At 40.5% G+C, this 17,752-nt stretch overlaps 2 protein-coding genes across 2 annotated transcripts in view; both read left to right on the top strand.

Annotated features, from left to right (window-relative positions):
- Positions 1–615: 615 nt before the first annotated feature.
- On the top strand, positions 616–2,828 carry PPP1R3E (protein phosphatase 1 regulatory subunit 3E). The gene is made up of 2 exons (XM_063457149.1): positions 616–1,286; positions 2,023–2,828. Exons 1-2 carry the CDS (start codon positions 885–887, stop codon positions 2,518–2,520), a joined length of 900 nt encoding a protein of 299 aa, XP_063313219.1. The 5' UTR covers positions 616–884; the 3' UTR covers positions 2,521–2,828.
- Positions 2,829–10,272: 7,444 nt separating this feature from the next.
- The window catches only part of LOC134611238 (twisted gastrulation protein homolog 1-A-like), a 43,983-nt gene continuing 36,503 nt past the window's right edge, over positions 10,273–17,752 (top strand). Inside the window, exons 1-2 of the mRNA XM_063454898.1 lie at positions 10,273–10,509; positions 15,100–15,261. Of these exons, the coding sequence (XP_063310968.1) occupies positions 10,501–10,509; positions 15,100–15,261 (171 nt within the window). The 5' untranslated portion in view covers positions 10,273–10,500. The remainder of the gene's footprint in view (positions 10,510–15,099; positions 15,262–17,752) is intronic.

Raw genomic sequence — 17,752 nt, forward strand, 5'->3', positions numbered from 1 at the left:
GCAGAAGTGGTCTGGGTGCCTGGAGTGTCCCTTTAATGGTTACTATTGCACATCACAAGATACTAGAGTAAGAGTGGGAGAGCAGTCTACCAACATCCCACTGCACATAGAGTATAGCTATAGGAGCTTTAATGCTTGAGCCCATTGGTTTGTACGGGCACTAGATAATATGGGCCATTCTGTGACAATTTTACCTATTTGGCGTTCATTAAATGTAAAATAATACTTCTGTGCCCACCAATCCCAGCCAGTCTCTGACTGGAATGACTGTGCTGTTTGGCATATAAAGCAGGCAACGCAATCCACAGCTTTCTCTGGCTGAGCATTATGGCATAAGGTGCCGGATATTTTGTATATCCTTTTAATTACCACCGAGTTCCTCGCTCAGTTTGCCTTTTTTCCAGTCATCACCTTCGCGGGGGTTACCAGCTGCTCCTAATAATCTCTGCACACAATGAGTTGTGCTGATTGACTGACCTTCAACACATTTCTGCTATCCATGCCCGTGATTGGTGTGAGTTCTAAGGAGGTGGGACACCCAGGTACAAATACTACAGACAATAAGATGAGACTATTATGGTGATTACGGTAGTGGTCCATGGAGCCCTTGGATGCAGAATGAATGAGATGCAGTGTGGGAGGAGGGGGAGATAGATGGATAACTGATGGGAGGTAGACTGCCGCACAGGAGGTGACGGGGAGCAGAGGAGCTTGGCATGTAAAGGGTGCTGTGAGTGGCTGGTGTAAATGGAGACTCATTGCCGTGTTCTATTTAGAATGCTGTGCTGCAGATAGTGTCTGTGTGATCCGTACAGTGAGATAGCATGGTGAGGCTGTGATACGGCGATAGTGCTTTCTGGGGATGTTATATATTGCAAGGGGTCATGTCTCGCCCCAGCCGCCCCCCCTCAGGGGATATCCCCAGAAACCTGAGCTACATCGCCGGCCTGTATGAGCGTGCCTATTACCGCACAGCCAGACCCAGTTTGGAGGAGGAGGTGGAGGAAGTTGAAGATTGCCCTTCCAGCACCCAGCAAGCTCCCAAGGCTCCCCGCCGCTGGCGCTCCCGCTCGGCTCCTGCCCTGCGAGTGCCCCGAGAACAGAGGCAGCGCAGCCCAGAGACCAGGAAGAGGGTGCGCTTCGCGGACTCGCTGGGACTAGAATTGGAGTCTGTCCGGCACTTCAGACGCGAGGACATGCCCTGTATACCCCTAGCTGTCACCCATCGGCTGCAGAGAGAGGCAACTAGACGGGTCCTGAGTTCCTGCATTTCCCGGGAGGAGCCGGTATGTATTGGGATTCTAGGGCCCCCATTACCATAGCATGCAACACCCCTGCACTACATACAAAAAACCTATAACCTCCTACAGTAACTCCCCTGTACTCCATACAGCAAACCTATAACCTCCTACAGTAACTCCCCTGTACTCCATACAGCAAACCTATAACCTCCTACAGTAACACCCCCTGTACTCCATACAGCAAACCTATAACCTCCTACAGTAACTCCCCTGTACTCCATACAGCAAACCTATAACCTCCTACAGTAACACCCCCTGTACTCCATACAAAAAAAACCTATAACCTCCTACAGTAACTCCCCTGTACTCCATACAGCACACCTATAACCTCCTACAGTAACTCCCCTGTACTCCATACAGCAAGCCTATAACCTCCTCCAGAAACATCCCTGTACTCCATACAGCAAACATCTAACCTCCTACAGTAACACCATTGTACTCCATATTTCAGAAATACACAGACGTGACAGAGGCACTTTAATAGACACTGATGCATTGCAGTCATGTAGAGTCTATATTTGAGAGGGAAATATTTTCATAATGTTTACTACTATTGACTATCCATATGTTAATGTCGGTTTTGTGTTGTGTTAAATATTTTTCAGTGTCATGGTTATCCACTAACCTCCAAATTGGGGTTCAATTAATAACCCTGTCAGATTTTCTTTCTTTACAATTGATTGTGAAATGTTATATAATTTCCATGGTTCTTACGTTTCAGAGCTGGTGTGAGGCTCGCCATGTCTTATCCCCTTCATGGCTGTCTGAGCAAGGAACATGGGAAAAGCAGTCATGGGATCGCGGTGCATGGGACGAAAAGACATGGGATCAGCGAGTGTGCCTGCAGAGTATGCGCTACGAGAGCTGCTTCCTCTGGGGCTCTGTGCGAGTGCTTGACTTGGCATATGAGAAACAAGTCACTGTGCGCTATTCTCTGGATGGATGGCAATCTTATCGAGATACACATGCTTTGTATGCTTCACGACTCTGCCATGGTGGATCTGGGCACCCTGGCACAGATCTATTCACTTTCCGTCTTCCTCTACCACCCAGGGACCATACACACTCCTCATCATTGCAATTTGCCATCCGTTATCATGTGGGTGAGGAAGAATTCTGGGACAACAATGGGGGTAAAAATTATAGGTTAATCCCCCCAGAAGCTGATCCCCCTGCCGTGACACAGGATGCAGAGAATGGATGGATACATTTTATATAGTAGAATGGAGAGGCTAACACATCTTCAATATCAATTCTCTATTCCAAAACAACACCAAAGAACACAGGTCAAATATACAATGAACGTACACTAAAAGGGTGGTGGGAGGGAAATCCATGCAAAAGACAATGGGGCAGATCAGAGGTAGGCAATCTTCGGCACTTCAGATGTTGTGGACTACATCCCCCATAATGCTTTTACAGCCATAATGCTGGCAAGCCATCAGGGAAGATGTAGTGCCGATGGATGCCTACTCCTAGGATAGATGAACACAGGATAGGGACCAAATGGTATAATTGGGGGGGGGGGGGAGGGGGGGGGAGGACAGGACACGAAGACAGATCTGGTAGAGTAATGGGGGGAGGAGAGCATGAGACTTAGTGACATTTATCATGTGGTCATATTACGGTGGTAGAACATGCTGGAGTTTGATTCCTTTGCAGTTATATTCGGTTGTAAAACAGGTCATATTTCCAATGCTGTGAGCATGACATGAGTTTATTATTTATAATATTCCTTAATGTGTTTGTTATAACAGAGAATAGGGCCCCCTTAGTTGTATTGTAAGGCACAACAAGGGCTATCAAGGTGTATGCCACAAAGATCAAATATTGTCATCTGATTTCTAGTCTGAAAATATTCTTGGCAACTGGGAAACGTACAGTTTTTTTAATGTAACAAATAGATGTATTTTTCCTTATTAGCAGATGTATCAGTGAACAAAGTTGTCATGCTTAATATACTGCCTTAACCCCTTAAGGACACATGACATGTGTGACATGTCATGATTCCATTTTATTTCAGAAGTTTGGTCCTTAAGGGGTTAATAAACTGTTGAGCAGAGCACATGAGCCAAGGGCTAAGGTCACAGATTAGTACAGCGGTGTAAATTTAAAGGTTACCTGTCATGCTAGGTTGTATTCATTCTTATTTTATAATTCATAAAATCCTATCTCTACGCTGTGCTAGCAGATTTCCTAGCAATTGTATAATTTGGGAGGAAAAACTATGCAAAAGTAGATCTTAATAGACTCTATGGCAAAGAGTTGACTGACAAGGGAGAGCAGAAAAAAATCTCTCACAGGCTATCCTTCTGTTCTCCACATTGTTATGAGGTCGAAGGTTTGAAAAGATGAACACCGAAGGGGCTCCCCAGACATCTGTACAGCCACCATACTGAGCAGAGAAGGGACACAATGAATAGCATTGAGAATCAGTGATTGACTGTGAGCATCAGCTGACACTCTCAGTCTATCACTGGCCGCCAATAGCAAGAAAGAGCATGGACTATATTCCATAGACATAAAACACATAGACGCCGCATTATGTGCTGAGCGGCGAGGAATGCGGCAGCCATCTTGGACCGGTCGCCGCTCTACTGAAGCTATTGAAGAACCCTTGGAAAGTCCATCTCACAAAAGGTAAGTGAAGGACTTGGGGCACTTAATACCCCTACCCCTTAGTACCCCTACCACTTAATACCCCTACCCCTTAATACCCCTAGTCCTAGTCCTTAATACCCCTACCCCATGTCATTAATACCCCTAGTCCAATCCCTTAATACCCCTACCCTAGTCCTACCCCTTAATACCCTTACCTCTAGTCCTAATTTTAATACCCCTATCCCTAGTCCTACCCCTTAATACCCCTACCCCAGCACACATAGTCCTTAATACCCCTACCCCAGCACACACAGTGTTAATACACCTAGTGTGCTGGGGTAGGGGTATTAACACTGTGTGTGTAGGGGTATTAAGGACTATGTGTGCTGGGGTAGGGGTATTAAGGACTATGTGTGCTGGGGTAGGGGTATTAACACTGTAGGGGTAGGGGTATTAAGGAGTAGGGGTAGGGGTATTAAGGACTATAAGTGCCCCAAGTCCTTCACTTACCTTTTGTGAGATGGACTTTCTAAGTGTTCTTCAATAGCTTCAGTAGAACGGCGTCCGGTCCAAGATGGCTGCCGCATTCCTCGCCGCTCAGCACATAATTCCATAGACGTGCGGCGTCTATGTGTTCTATGTCTATGCTATATTCTTAATGGGCCGCCAGTGATAGGCTGAGAGCATCAGCTGACACTCTCAGCCAATCACCTGCTCCCAATGCTTCTCAATGATTAAAGGACCACTCCACACACCGAAAGCACTTCAACTTGCTGAAGTGCTTTATGGGTTAGGAGTACCCTCATTTAACCCCAGTTTATAAAAGTGCTGATTTCTATGAGAAATCAGCACTTTTATAAACTGGGGAACAGCCAGTAAGGATTTCTTCCTACTTCCGTTAGCTCCCCTACTTGAGCGTGCCTGCCTCCCCCTCCCTCCCTAGCAGACTTTAGTAGTGCACAAGTGGCGGGCGCGCGTGCATGAACACGTGCACATGAGTGTGCCCGTGCGAGTTAGTTCGTGCGTGCACGTGTGGATCAAGTCAGAGGGTTCTCAATGAGAAGCCTCTGATTGGTTATTTCCCTGTGAAGAGACTAAAAAGGCTCTTCCGGGGGAAAAGGGGGGGAGCTTACAAAGTCTGCAGTCACAATAACTGCAGCTTTTGTAATCTATTTTAGACTATACTCCCAATAAACACATGCATAAAAATATGCATGTATGTATTAATTGGGGTATATCTACTAAACTGTGTGTTTTTTGGGGAGTTGAGTGGTCCTTTAAGTTTTCTGCTCAATACAGTAGCCATGCAGAGAAGAGATAGGAGAATGTCAGGCTTCACCCAAGGACTCCAGCTTCATTGAGATTAATTTGTTTTGAGGAGCGAAAAATCAAACTTGCTGCTTGTGTGGGCTGTCATGTACAAAAATACAATATATACTTTGTATCGGCTCACTTTTTGTACCATCTGCCTTCATTTCTAGTCAACTTATGTCTCCTTTATCGTATGATGCTTAAAACAACAACAACAAAAAACACGTTGTAGGCGCTTATTTCTGAACAAATTATGCAGCACATATTTTAAATGGCATCTCTTAAAGAAGAACTAATGCCCATCATTCAGCATTGAATATATCAAATATTCATGGGTTCTGCATTTTGTAAGTAATCCCTGCATTGATGTTTTACCTATAAAAGGACTGTCTCCTCTTCTTTGGACAGGTGCTATAGTTCGAGAAATAAGTTTAGAATTTCATTAACCCAATAATGAAGCAGTGGATGACACTATACTGTAAAATAAGTTTAGTTTGTTTTGTTTTTATGAAAGAAACTATTGTTTTTATGTTTATATAATTTATGTTATTTGTAAGCAGTGCATTTTTTTAAAGCACGGCATTTTGTTTTTTGTTTTTTACTGATGCTCTGCTTTTACAACAGCTGATATGTACCGACTTTTCAAGCCTCTATTGCATTAGTCAGATTTCACCAAAATGCGATGATGTGGAATGATCGCCTAAACTGATTCAGGAAGAAATGTTTTATCCTCTGGCTGCAGAAGTGGTGAGATAAGCATTGTGACTGTTATCTGCAATGAAAATTGCTTGTTGCTGATTAACTGATTATGTTACATTATATTTATTTTTACAATGTACACAGACACTATTAGACGGTGAGAGAATATGTATGTGTACATATATGTATATATTTAAAAAGTCTGTCTATAAAAAAAAATACACAATTAGTTGCAATTTTATTGGTAATAACTTTATATTGCTGGATAGATTCTCCCTTTGCCTCTGAACAGCCTGATGTTTTGTGGTGGCATTGATTCAACACATCACTCATAATATTCCTTAGAGATCCTAGTCCAGGATGACAAGATAGCATCACTCAGCTGCTAAAGATTTTCCAAAGGCATCAAGGGCACTGAGATCCACTGAAATCTTTGTTACTTGTACGACTAGATAGAGAGGACATGTACTTTGTGACATTTTGTCTTCTGTGTTGGAAGTAGTCATTAAACGTGAGTAGGTTGTGGCCTTAAAAAGACGCTCATTGTCAGAAATATTACTCAGGTAGGCTGTGGAATCTCAGCAATACTCAATTGATATTAAGGTGCCTAAATGTGCCAATGAATTTCCCCCACACCATTACACCATAACCATTGTGAATCGCTGACACAAGGCAGGATGAATCCATGGATTCATAGTGTATATACCAAATTCTGTTGTAGGAGAAACTGAGATTCTTTGGACGAGGAAACATCTTCCAATCTTCTACTGTCTGGTTTTGGTGCACCTGTGCCCACTGTAGCCCCAGTATCCTGGCATGATAATGTACTCTAAAAATGAAACCATCTGCACAAATCTGCTGCGGTCATTGTACTGTGTTTATTGAAACATTTTACCAACCTGTCATATATAAAAGTGAGTACAACAACATTTGGAAACATGCTCGGATTGTTTTCTAGGGGTATGCTGAGCTGGAGTTTATGGTATATCAGTTTAGCACTCCTCAATACTTTCATTCTGGAAAATATATTAATGAACGACAGTGCAAAGTGAGTAATAGAAGTTGCAGTGTGGTTTATGTCCGGGTACAGACAGTTTGATATATATTTATTATTTTGTCATTTATTTTTTATTTTAAGAATTAAGCTGTAGGTGTTTACTCGTGTGTGGGGCACAGAATCGAACACAGAAAGATATGAAAAGGCCTGTCCATGGCGATTTGTCTGAATGCAGACTGTGTGTGTCTATACTGTACAAGAGCTTGTACATGCAGGATAAAGCATATATCCTTCCTGTGATGTCATCAAGCATGGGTGTGGGCTGTCTGCAGCCATTGTTTGTACAAGCTATAAGTAACAGAATTACAGGAGATATAGGCAGAGGAGCTCCATTCACTATAATCTGTTCCAAGATCATTGGTGTTAGAGGTCCTTGGAGGGTTGCTTTAATGATGCTAACACTTTTATTTACATTTGTTATAAGGGCTTTAATATAGAGCATCCCTTACATAGCCAAATATGAATATATCAAGTCTAAACATCCGTGTGGGTTATTTTTATTTAAAGAATGTAAAGACACCCAGACAGGAACATGAGAAGAAACAGAAGATAGGTTTACATTTGTTTGAAATGTTTATACTGGATGCTGCAAAAAGCCAAGACAGGCTTGTAATGCAAAGAGAAAGGGGGAGGGGGGAGTGTTGTAAAATAATATTACATGAGAGTGAGAGATTAAAAGTCTAATAGTGCGATTGTCTTCCCAATGTCTTTTCCTTCTGAAGGCAAATATTGCAGTGGACTAAGGAAAGAATAGAAAGAGAGTATATTGTATATTTCACAATGGATTTTCACTAAACACTCACAGTTATTCAATGTGAATTCAGTGTGAATTTCAAATGTAAGACCATAAAAGCTAAACAGGAAAAATTCTCTAATTCAGCTGAGCTTTAAAAGGACACTATAGTCACCAGAACAACTACAGCTTATTGAATTTGTTCTGGTGAGTAGAATTATTACCTTCAGGCTTTTTGCTGTAAACACTGTATTTTCAGAGAAAATGCAGTGTTTACATTACAGCCCAGTGATAACGTCACTGGCCATTCCTCAGATGGCTGTTAGAGATCCTTCCTGGGTCATGGCTGCCTAAAATGCATTCAAACACTGAACTGTATGCAGACACTGAACTTTCCTCATAGAGATTCATTGATTCAATTCACCTCTATGAGGAGATGCTGATTGGCCAGGGCTGTGTTTGAATCATGCTGGCTCTGCCCCTGATCTGCCTCTTTGTCAGTCTCAGCCAATCCCCAAATGGGGAAGCATTGTGATTAGATGAGGCTACCACTTCTGCTGATGTCAGCAGGCAGTGGGCAGGTCTAAAGGAAACCGGGACAAAGAAGCAGCTGCAGGCTTGAACACAAGTAAGATTTTTACTATATTTATGGAGGCATGAGGGGGGCAGCGGGCTAGATGGTGGTTTTAACCCTATAGGGTCAGGAATACATGTTTGTGTTCCTGGCCCTAAAGTGCTCCTTTAAGTTCCACTTTTTTGCCTTCAATTTGAAATTTACTTTAAATTCCCCAAAATGTTCACTTTATTAAATAACCCTGTCAAATGAAAGAAGGAAGATCAGACATTCAATGTGACATACAGGAAATATTTCCTGAGCAAATGTTATTTATATAATCTAGGTAAGATTGAATCTACCACCAGATTTGTAATATTAACAGAACCAGGGCTGTAACAGCGTCTACACGACCGTATGACCGACCCTAATATTCCACAGCTAAAAGTGGAAGAAAAATTCTATGTTAGATCATCTAATTTTTAGTGGCAATCATAGGCTTGATTGGGTAATGCAGAAGCCACAGTTCTTATAAACCACTGAAAGCAATTTTACAGAAAATGGAGTAAAATGGCTCTTTCACCATAACCACTACATTGTAACAGAAGCAGAATGGAGATTGGGAAGGGACTGTGAAATAGCATATGGGATATTATGTGCAATATGAGTGGAGGGGGCATTGCAATTTGAATATATGTGAATATAGCCAGTATATGCTTTACAAAATCACAATATATATACAGTATAATGTATTATTTGTTTACTTTACATGTCCTCCTTTATGAAAAGTCAGGATATTTTACAATGTTTAATAAAATTAATAAAAATGGACATAATGTACACATTGCTTTTGAATAATAATGTTCTTAGACTGTGTGTAAACTGTGAATTTAGTTGTAGGATTGACAGATGGGTGTATAAAACAAGCCTGGTATATAGAGAGAGGGAATAATATGCTCATTATATAACGACTATTTGTAATGTACCAGTCTAGGTAGAATGTTTGTTAAATGTATGCTGACGGTGTGTAATGTATTTTCTGTACAAGGTCTGTGTAGAATGTGTTCTCATTTTAATAGGATTGTAGAATGTTTTCTCATGGTATTTAAAGAGTAGGCAAAATGAAATATTATGGCACTGGATGCATTGTATGAATATTATCCCAGGAAGTAGTTTGAAGAATTAATGTAAGAAGGCGCAGTGGGATATGTGCAGCGGTCCAGAGCTCAATATTTATGCATAGGCAAAGTAAAATGTATATAAGAGTTATAAAGAATACGCGGTTAGAATAAGAACTGGAAGAGACTACACAATGATTGGGGTGGGTAGTATGAATGTAGAGTGCAATGTACTATATATTTGCTGTACACAAAGGTAGGAAATAATATGTGTAATGTACTCTTGGAAATGTGAATGAAATATACAACCTGCTGCATGGGTTGGTAGGATGCAATAAACCTTCAAATAACCCAGGTGGGATGCAATAAATGTAAAAAAAAAGCAGGACAGAAAATGTGCTTAGTATATCCGAGCTTGGTAAAATGAATGCTTCGTATGAAAATGCTGGATGTAATGTAATCTCCCATGCCTTGGAAGGCTAGATATTTTTGGGGGTTATTTATTGAGAAACCATGAGAGTGATGTACCTTCCTGTCTCTGGTAAAGCTGCCACTGTGTGTTCTCCTAAAAGCCTTTCTATTGCCTTATTACCCATATAATTACCTCTTGTACGAGCCATGTATAATCCAGGAATGTAATACTAATAAAATATGCATCAACTGCAAATTAAACGGCTTTATGTATTCTTTGTGTAATATTATAATGTTTACATCACACTTCGTGCCATAAAATAGTAACAGCCCTAAACTTCTGCACCAGCTGCATCTGGGAAACCACAAAACAGGAAAATATCTATGTGGTTTTATAACGCCTGTGTTTTACATTTTGTTAAAAATCTCTTTCATATATTTTCTACCCTCCCCTTTCATGAGCCACAGCTCTCCATTTTTCCTGGCTCCCGTCCAGCCTGTAATCTTTCCCACATGTTCCTTATTTTTCCTTCTTTCACTCCCTGTAAAGGATCACAGTTTCCTTACCTCCCTCTATCCACCCACAGCCTCTTTTTTGTTCTGCCACACACAGTACTCTCACTCCTTCAAGACACAGACTACGCTCTGCGTGGACACAGCACAGTTCTCTGCAGGACAAGACCAGGCCTCTGAGCTCTGAACTCTGCAGTTTCAAGATGAACAAGGTAAGGGATTGCAGGATTCACTTTTCTAGGGCCACACTGGGAATGATCAAGGCCACATACACCTCTTCCTAAGCTTTGCTAGTTCTGTCTTTTCCAAGCTTTTGTAGGCTTGAGCCATGAAGGATGGGAAGAAGCCAAAAGCTGTCTTTTTCTTACACAGACTAGGCTGCATGCAGCCAGAAGTGTAAAATTGTTTGATGTATTTAATGTTGTCGGTGTTTCATTTCATAGTGATATAAGTCTAGAACACAATCCTTGAGAGATGAGGCCAGTCCAGTCTTAAGGATAAATCTGTTCAAACACAAATGCATCAGTGAGCAAAGTACATTTTATCGCTGTGCTTAAATATGCACATTTATGCATTCTGAGCTCAGTTCAGCATATTATAGGGCACAGCTGGGGGTTCAGAAAGGATGGGAATGCAGAGATGAGCACACTTCTTACTGCAAATGTGGTTACACTCTGATCCGTCACTCTCTTACAGATTTTGGCCCTTAGTATTGTGGAGAATATCATGTAACAGATGTATCCATGCCCACATTTGTTTGTTTATTATTTATTTTTCAATTTATGCTTTTTATCTAAAAGTGGTTTATGTGATTTATGAAGAAAACATGTGCAAGTACTTGGCTAATTCTAGCTGCCTTATAAACACAGTATGATCACAAGGTTTTCTTGATGAGGTTGCACTCCAACATTTGTTTTGTCATTAGTAGAGTCCTTCAACGATTTTCCAGGATTCTTGCTTTAGAAGAATAGAACAGAGACAGAGTTCAAGGCAAGCCAAGCTCAGTAACAGTATAAACAACCCAAAGGCAAAAGTAGTGGAAAGTAAATATAAGAGGCAAAGGTCTGAAAAATAGGTTTCTTACATGATGGAGTCAGATATTAGCTGTAAGGTAAAGCTCTGAAAGAAGTGAAAAAGCAGGTAATTCACTTAATTCTAGAATACAGAATGAGATCAGGTGGTGAAAAGTTGAGGATAAATGAGCTATCGATCAGTGAATTGAAATCAAAGACAAGAAGCAGTTACTTTCAAAGATTCCTGGGGAAGAAGGCAACAAATATGGTGTCTGAGATACCATTCTAGGATCAATCAATGCCAGGGGAAAAGGTACTGAGAGATTCACTGGATAGCACCTGGAAAAATATTTGATGATGGCCTAGTAGCTGACACTACCAATTACTGCTGAGCCCCATGGCATGAAGTAAGCCCACAATGTATACATTGACGTCTCTCAGGTAGGCATGTACTGAGCCTATACATATATGGGAAACCAACATCTGACTTCACTCACTGATGGTGTTACACCATGGCATCCCTAGAAGACAGAACAATATCCAGGGGGATCTTTTAGGGTGCACATGACCTGATTGACCATGCAAAGTGAACAGGATGCTATATAAAATCCCTCTAGAGCAGACTAAGCATGTCTGAAGGGTATATACACAGAATATGGGGCAACTGTTTAAAAATACCCCAAATCTCAATACGATTAGTTGCTCAGCCTCCTTGCTGCTAAACATTTCATGGCAGAGAGAATGTAAATTTTTATTCCAAACTTATAATTAATCCTGGCAACACCAATAGATAAGTCTCCACTTGCGATGTTGATTATTTGTTGGGAAGGGCATGGGTAAAAACTTGAAGGCAGGGGTGTAATTAATACAGAGTAGGAGGGGGCTTGGAGACAATTGTCGTTGACCATCAGTACTTTGTTTCACACACATGCCCTATGCATAGCAAAACAGGGCAATTACTTCTAAAATTGCTCCTCAGAGTAAAGGCAATATTTTTCTTACTCTTTAATTAAGCAAACAATAACACAATTTGAATAGTTCTATGTTTGTTCTCAGTGACTGTCACACCTTAACAGTATGGAGAAGGAAAGACGTCATGTATTTAATATGAGTATGGAAAATTAGCCGCACTTTGCCATATTGGGGCACTTCAGTACTGATGTACAGCGGCTGAGATAATGCGATAGTGTTGTCTAATAGCTGTTTGTATAGTCTGGGTTCCTAAAATTAGATGCAATATGTAGCTAACTAGTCAGACTGTATTTATGCGTCAGGGATGAAAAGGAAAGAAGTAAAACATAATGTGTTGTGAAGAGTTTAGGCATTTCCAAACTAAATAAACAAGTCATCATGCAGGCTGTGTAATTATTTTATGTTCACTGTTGACTGCTGTTTAATGCCATATCCAGAGGGTTAAAGTTTTAAAACACGTGCAAAGCTTTCTAGGATTTTACTGGTGCAGGAAAGAAGTGCATAAAATACAATTGCAACATATAGGTTAAAATATCTGATATGGAAAAATTCACACAGTAACAGATGACAGAGCTTGGCCGCTAGGAGGAAGAACTTGATGTAAGTATATCTCCTTTTTTTTTTTCTCCCGTCATGAACCACCTTCAGAAGATACGTTACCATAAAGAGGACTAGCTATCTGATGAGCTTTGTAAATAAAAAAAAAAATAAAAAAAAAAAAAAGAGAGAGAGAAATAGCCCATAAATGAGAAGTGTGCTTTGAAGGGACATGTATCACTTTAGCTTTCAATAAGACAGTTGCCTCATTTGGCAGGATAAAAAAAAGCATGCAACTATGATTTACCTGCTTCTTCTTTCTTAAGCTTTCTACATTCACTGCAGAGGGGACACTGATCTACCCATGCAGGTTATCCTAATACTTCTCTATGGGGAACATTCAGCGCGTTCATACATAGCGTGGAGACACTAGACGTCGGTGCTGCACACTGTGCACTGTGCTGTTTGAGTGACAGCCACTAGAGGTGTTATTAGTCAGCAATGTAAACACTGCTTTTTCTCTAAAAAAACATGCAGGGAAAGGCTATACACACCAGAGCCATTAGATTAAGTTGTAGTGGTTCTAGTGACTATAGTGTCACTTTAAAAATTGTATTTTTGTCATTGAAAATAAAGCTTTGTTGGTTTTAAAATAAAAACCTGGCTCCTAACTTTTCTAGCTGGTTTCTAGATTAAATTTGCCAAGCCCTGCACTACAGGCCTAATTCACACTATGGCTCCTATAAACACCCACTTTATCAGTGTCTTCGGCCTCTAGCCATACATACTACATCACAAACTCAACACATCTGAAACCAAACCATTTACTCAAAACCCTACATCACAATCATCTCACTCTACACACAGGCAATCCTGCAAGCAGCCTACAAACACATGCACATTATGCTTTCCTGGCTCTTTTATCTTCAGCTTTCCTACTTATGGAGACACCAGAGACAAGTCATAAGACTCAGAGAAAGTGTGTCATTAAATTTGCTTGCGCTGCACAGAACAAACACAGGGCTCTGCACAAGGTCTGCCCTGGAGGAGCATTGAACTAACATGGTCATACTGAGAGGGGCCATGCTTGTCATTGGTGATAGTAAAACAACTCCAAACATCTCTTCCCTGGGCTACTGTGAATATAATGGCTCGTTGGTCTAGGGGTATGATTCTCGCTTAGGGTCCTGGGTTCAAATCCTGGACGAGCCCAAGCGTTTGCATGTTCTTTGCTGTTTCTTTGGTGAAACACTTTGCTTCGAACTGTGTTTAATTTAGTCAGCAAAAATCATTTATAGCAAAACCCTTCAAGTGCTCCTAAGAGAAGATGATGGCATGCCAACTTGATTATATATATATATTGCCTGGTGCTTCTGATCTCACCTTTCAAATCTAAGATTTAATATTCATACACCTTTAAAAAAGGCAGGCTGGTGTACTGGTAAGGAAGAGGTTTAGCAGCATGAAATCCAGGGTTCAAAACTCAGCAGAGTCAGTTCCTCACACAAATACTGTATGCGAAAAAAAAATGCTTACATTCAAACACACAAACATTGCTCACAAATACAACCCTGCAAGGATGGGCATACTGCTTCCATAGCATCGTTGTAAGACAGATGGAGATCTACCTTTTTAAAAATAATATCAGGAAGTATTACTTTACTGAGAGGGTAGTGGATGCATGGAATAGCCTTCCAGCTGAAGTGGTAGAGGTTAACACAATGAGGGAGTTTAAGCACGCGTGGGATAGGCATAAGGCTATCCTAACTATAAGATAATGCCAGGGACTAATGAAAGTATTTAGAAAATCGGGCAGACTAGATGGGCCGAATGGTTCTTATCTGCCATCACATTCTATGTTTCTATGAATTCAAAATGCCTGGCACTGAGTGTAATTATACAATGTAGACTTTCTCTCTACAGCTGGTTGCCCTGTTTATGTCATTAGTAGACTGATCTGAAACGGAGATGGGTTGGTAAAGGAAAGGGGGGCAAAAGAAACTTCCCTAATTGAGAGACGTGCCCCGTAATGCAATCTGACCAAGTTCACAATACGTTCATTATATACTCCCTTGCTTTATTTTGGTTTGTGGATTTGTCTAAAAGTGTTTGCTTGCTGGTTTAAAAAAAAAAACAATTGTCAAGTGATACATTTGCCTTTAAAGTACTCCACACACCATACCCTATCCTAAAACATGAGTTACACATGAACTTTTTAAAATGTTGGACAGTATACAGTATTCTGTTGTAAATGTACACAGCTCTTCCTATCTTTCACAGGAATATGGGAATGGCACGCATGGTGTCTCCCAAATGCAGCAAAGCAGGATGTGGAACCCTGTGCTTCTCGTATTTGTTGTTGTGTGCTGCTCAGTGATACCCTCTGTGATTGGATGTAATAAAGCTCTCTGTGCAAGTGATGTCAGCAAATGTCTGCTGCAGGTGAGAAACTGAGAAATACAATTACTTGTTGTATATACATACATGTGTCTTTTACCAGAGCAACAAAGTAGACAATATATTTCCTATTGTGGTCCTTAAACAAACTGTTTAATAGGCCTGCTTTCACATATTTAAGTATCTAGATCACCTTAAAGGAAACTCTTGAATAAAATAAAAATCACTAGTAGATATACCCCCAGTAAACACATTTTTCAAGCATGTATTCATTTTGGGTATATCTTAGATGAGCTTGCAAAAGCTGCAGATCTTATGAACTGCAGCCAATGCAAGCCTTCCCCCGTTTCCCCCGAAACACTGGGAAATAGTTTATGAGAGGCTTCTAATTGAGAAGCCATTGAATCTATGACTCATGCACGCACACATACATCGCACAGTGTTCACAAAGAACGCTGGTCTGACCTGAGGTCTGAGAAGAAGGTGTGCTCAGGGAAGGAAGACGCACTCAAGTAGAGAGTTAGATTGACAGCTGGGGGCTTTATTAATTAATAACAAAAGTGTGGATTTCTCACAAAAATCTGGACCTTTATAAAGTGCCTTTTAATGGGATACTCCTCACCCATAAAACACTTCAGCAAGCTTGGTGTGGAGTGGTCCTTTGACCCCTTAAGGACACATGACATGTGTGACATGTCACGATTCCCTTTTATTCCAGAAGTTTGGTCCTTAAGGGGTTAAAAAGTTACTTCAAACACCATGATCACTTCATATGAAGTCTGTATGGTGTAATTCCATCTTCACCAGTGTCAATGGGTCATCATTAGTCACCCGGAACAGGAGTTGCAAATCCCATGCACAGAATTTCATTCATTTAGTGAGAGTGGTCAGCTGATGCTCTCATTGAATGAATGGCCGGCGGGTTCTGCTTCCTCAGCTCTGCATAAGTTGGATACAGCACATCACTAGCCCCTGGAGGAACGTCAGCGCCCAGTGGGACCCAGGTAGGAAGGCAAACTATTGTTACAAATGGAAAAGGTGACAGGATACCCTTAGGATCATAACCACTGCGGCAGGTGCACCTCAGCTTGCCTTAGGGTTAACTGCATGTCCCCTTTTTACCAATTCATAAATTTAACTATTTTAAGGGAAATTATGAAATTATGAATGAATTTAGGATGCCCACATGTTGTCAAGCTGATATCTAGGACGGCTTCTTGGTTCACTCCAATTCGACAATCTTTCACGTGGAAGTGAGTCCTTGATTGGTACATTCCTGGCAATTATTGCACATAAGCCAATTTTTTCTGCACAGAAATGGAGACTGTCATTGCTAACATATTTACTCATACAAATATTTTGGATTGGGATATTTGGGCATAAATCTAGAATATATATATACTTGTTGGCCTTGTAAATTGCTAGTTGGTGTATAGATTGAATCCTCTTCAACTAACACAAGCCTAATGCTGTGATTTTTCTGTTATCATGCACTGTTAGCAACAACTGATATAGGCGAAATATGGTAATTTTCTCTTAAAGTGGTTCTGTCATACAGAAAATGTATGAATAACGTAAGGCCAGCTTCAGAGCTCAAAAACATTCCCCATCACGGTTACAGAACCAAGCATACTCTTGTGTATATGGAAGCTATTACTCTTTAGACAGGTTTTGCTATGCAGCAGTTTTTAAAGAGCACACTAGCTCAGAATAAATTGACTACCTTCATTTCCCTAGTTTCATAAATCATACATTTCAAAATATTAAGTAAAAACCAGGGATGTTTATTTTAGCTTTAAAATAGTGTATATTAAGTATTCATTGCACGTAAATGTGTTTAGTGGCTAGTTTCCAATATTTGTTATGGTCCCTTTAAGCTTAACAGCAATATACAGAAGCACTGAGTTTGTTGCATATTTTATTTATTTGTCTTGGGACCAAGGAATACACTGTGTAACAGATAACATAATATAGATGATACGTTAATTTATTAAAACTGTGGTTAAACCATCTACATAGAGTAAGAGTTTGTCCTCGGGTAGCACTATTTATACAAACTGATTACTTTGTTCTAGCGCCAGTCTTATTTTTTTTAGCTGCTTTTACCTTGTCCAATTCTTATTATGTTTGACATCTTTAAACAAACCTCACTGACTGTTTGATGTATTAGCTCTGCTGTATTATTCATTCCTAAGAGGCAAGACATTCTGCATTCAGTGAAGGCTGGTCAATAATGGCTTAGAGGCCAATTAACTAATCGTAAATATTTCGGAATTTTCAGAGTTTTTTTTTTGTTATGCCCTATTTTCTGGGTAGACATGCTCAGTCTGCTGTAACAGGATTTCTGACATCACTAACTGAATCTGCATTGGGCCACCCTAATGGGGTGTTGTGTATTGTCCTGCTCACTAAGGCTGTTATTGGGTAAGAGCATCATAGGGTAGAGTTGGACATCTTTAACCCCTTAAGGACCAAACTTCTGGGATAAAAGGGAATCATGACGTGTCAGACACGTCATGTGTCCTTAAAGGGTTAA

This window comes from Pelobates fuscus, chromosome 5 (assembly GCF_036172605.1).
Source record: "Pelobates fuscus isolate aPelFus1 chromosome 5, aPelFus1.pri, whole genome shotgun sequence".
Lineage (NCBI taxonomy): Eukaryota > Metazoa > Chordata > Amphibia > Anura > Pelobatidae > Pelobates > Pelobates fuscus.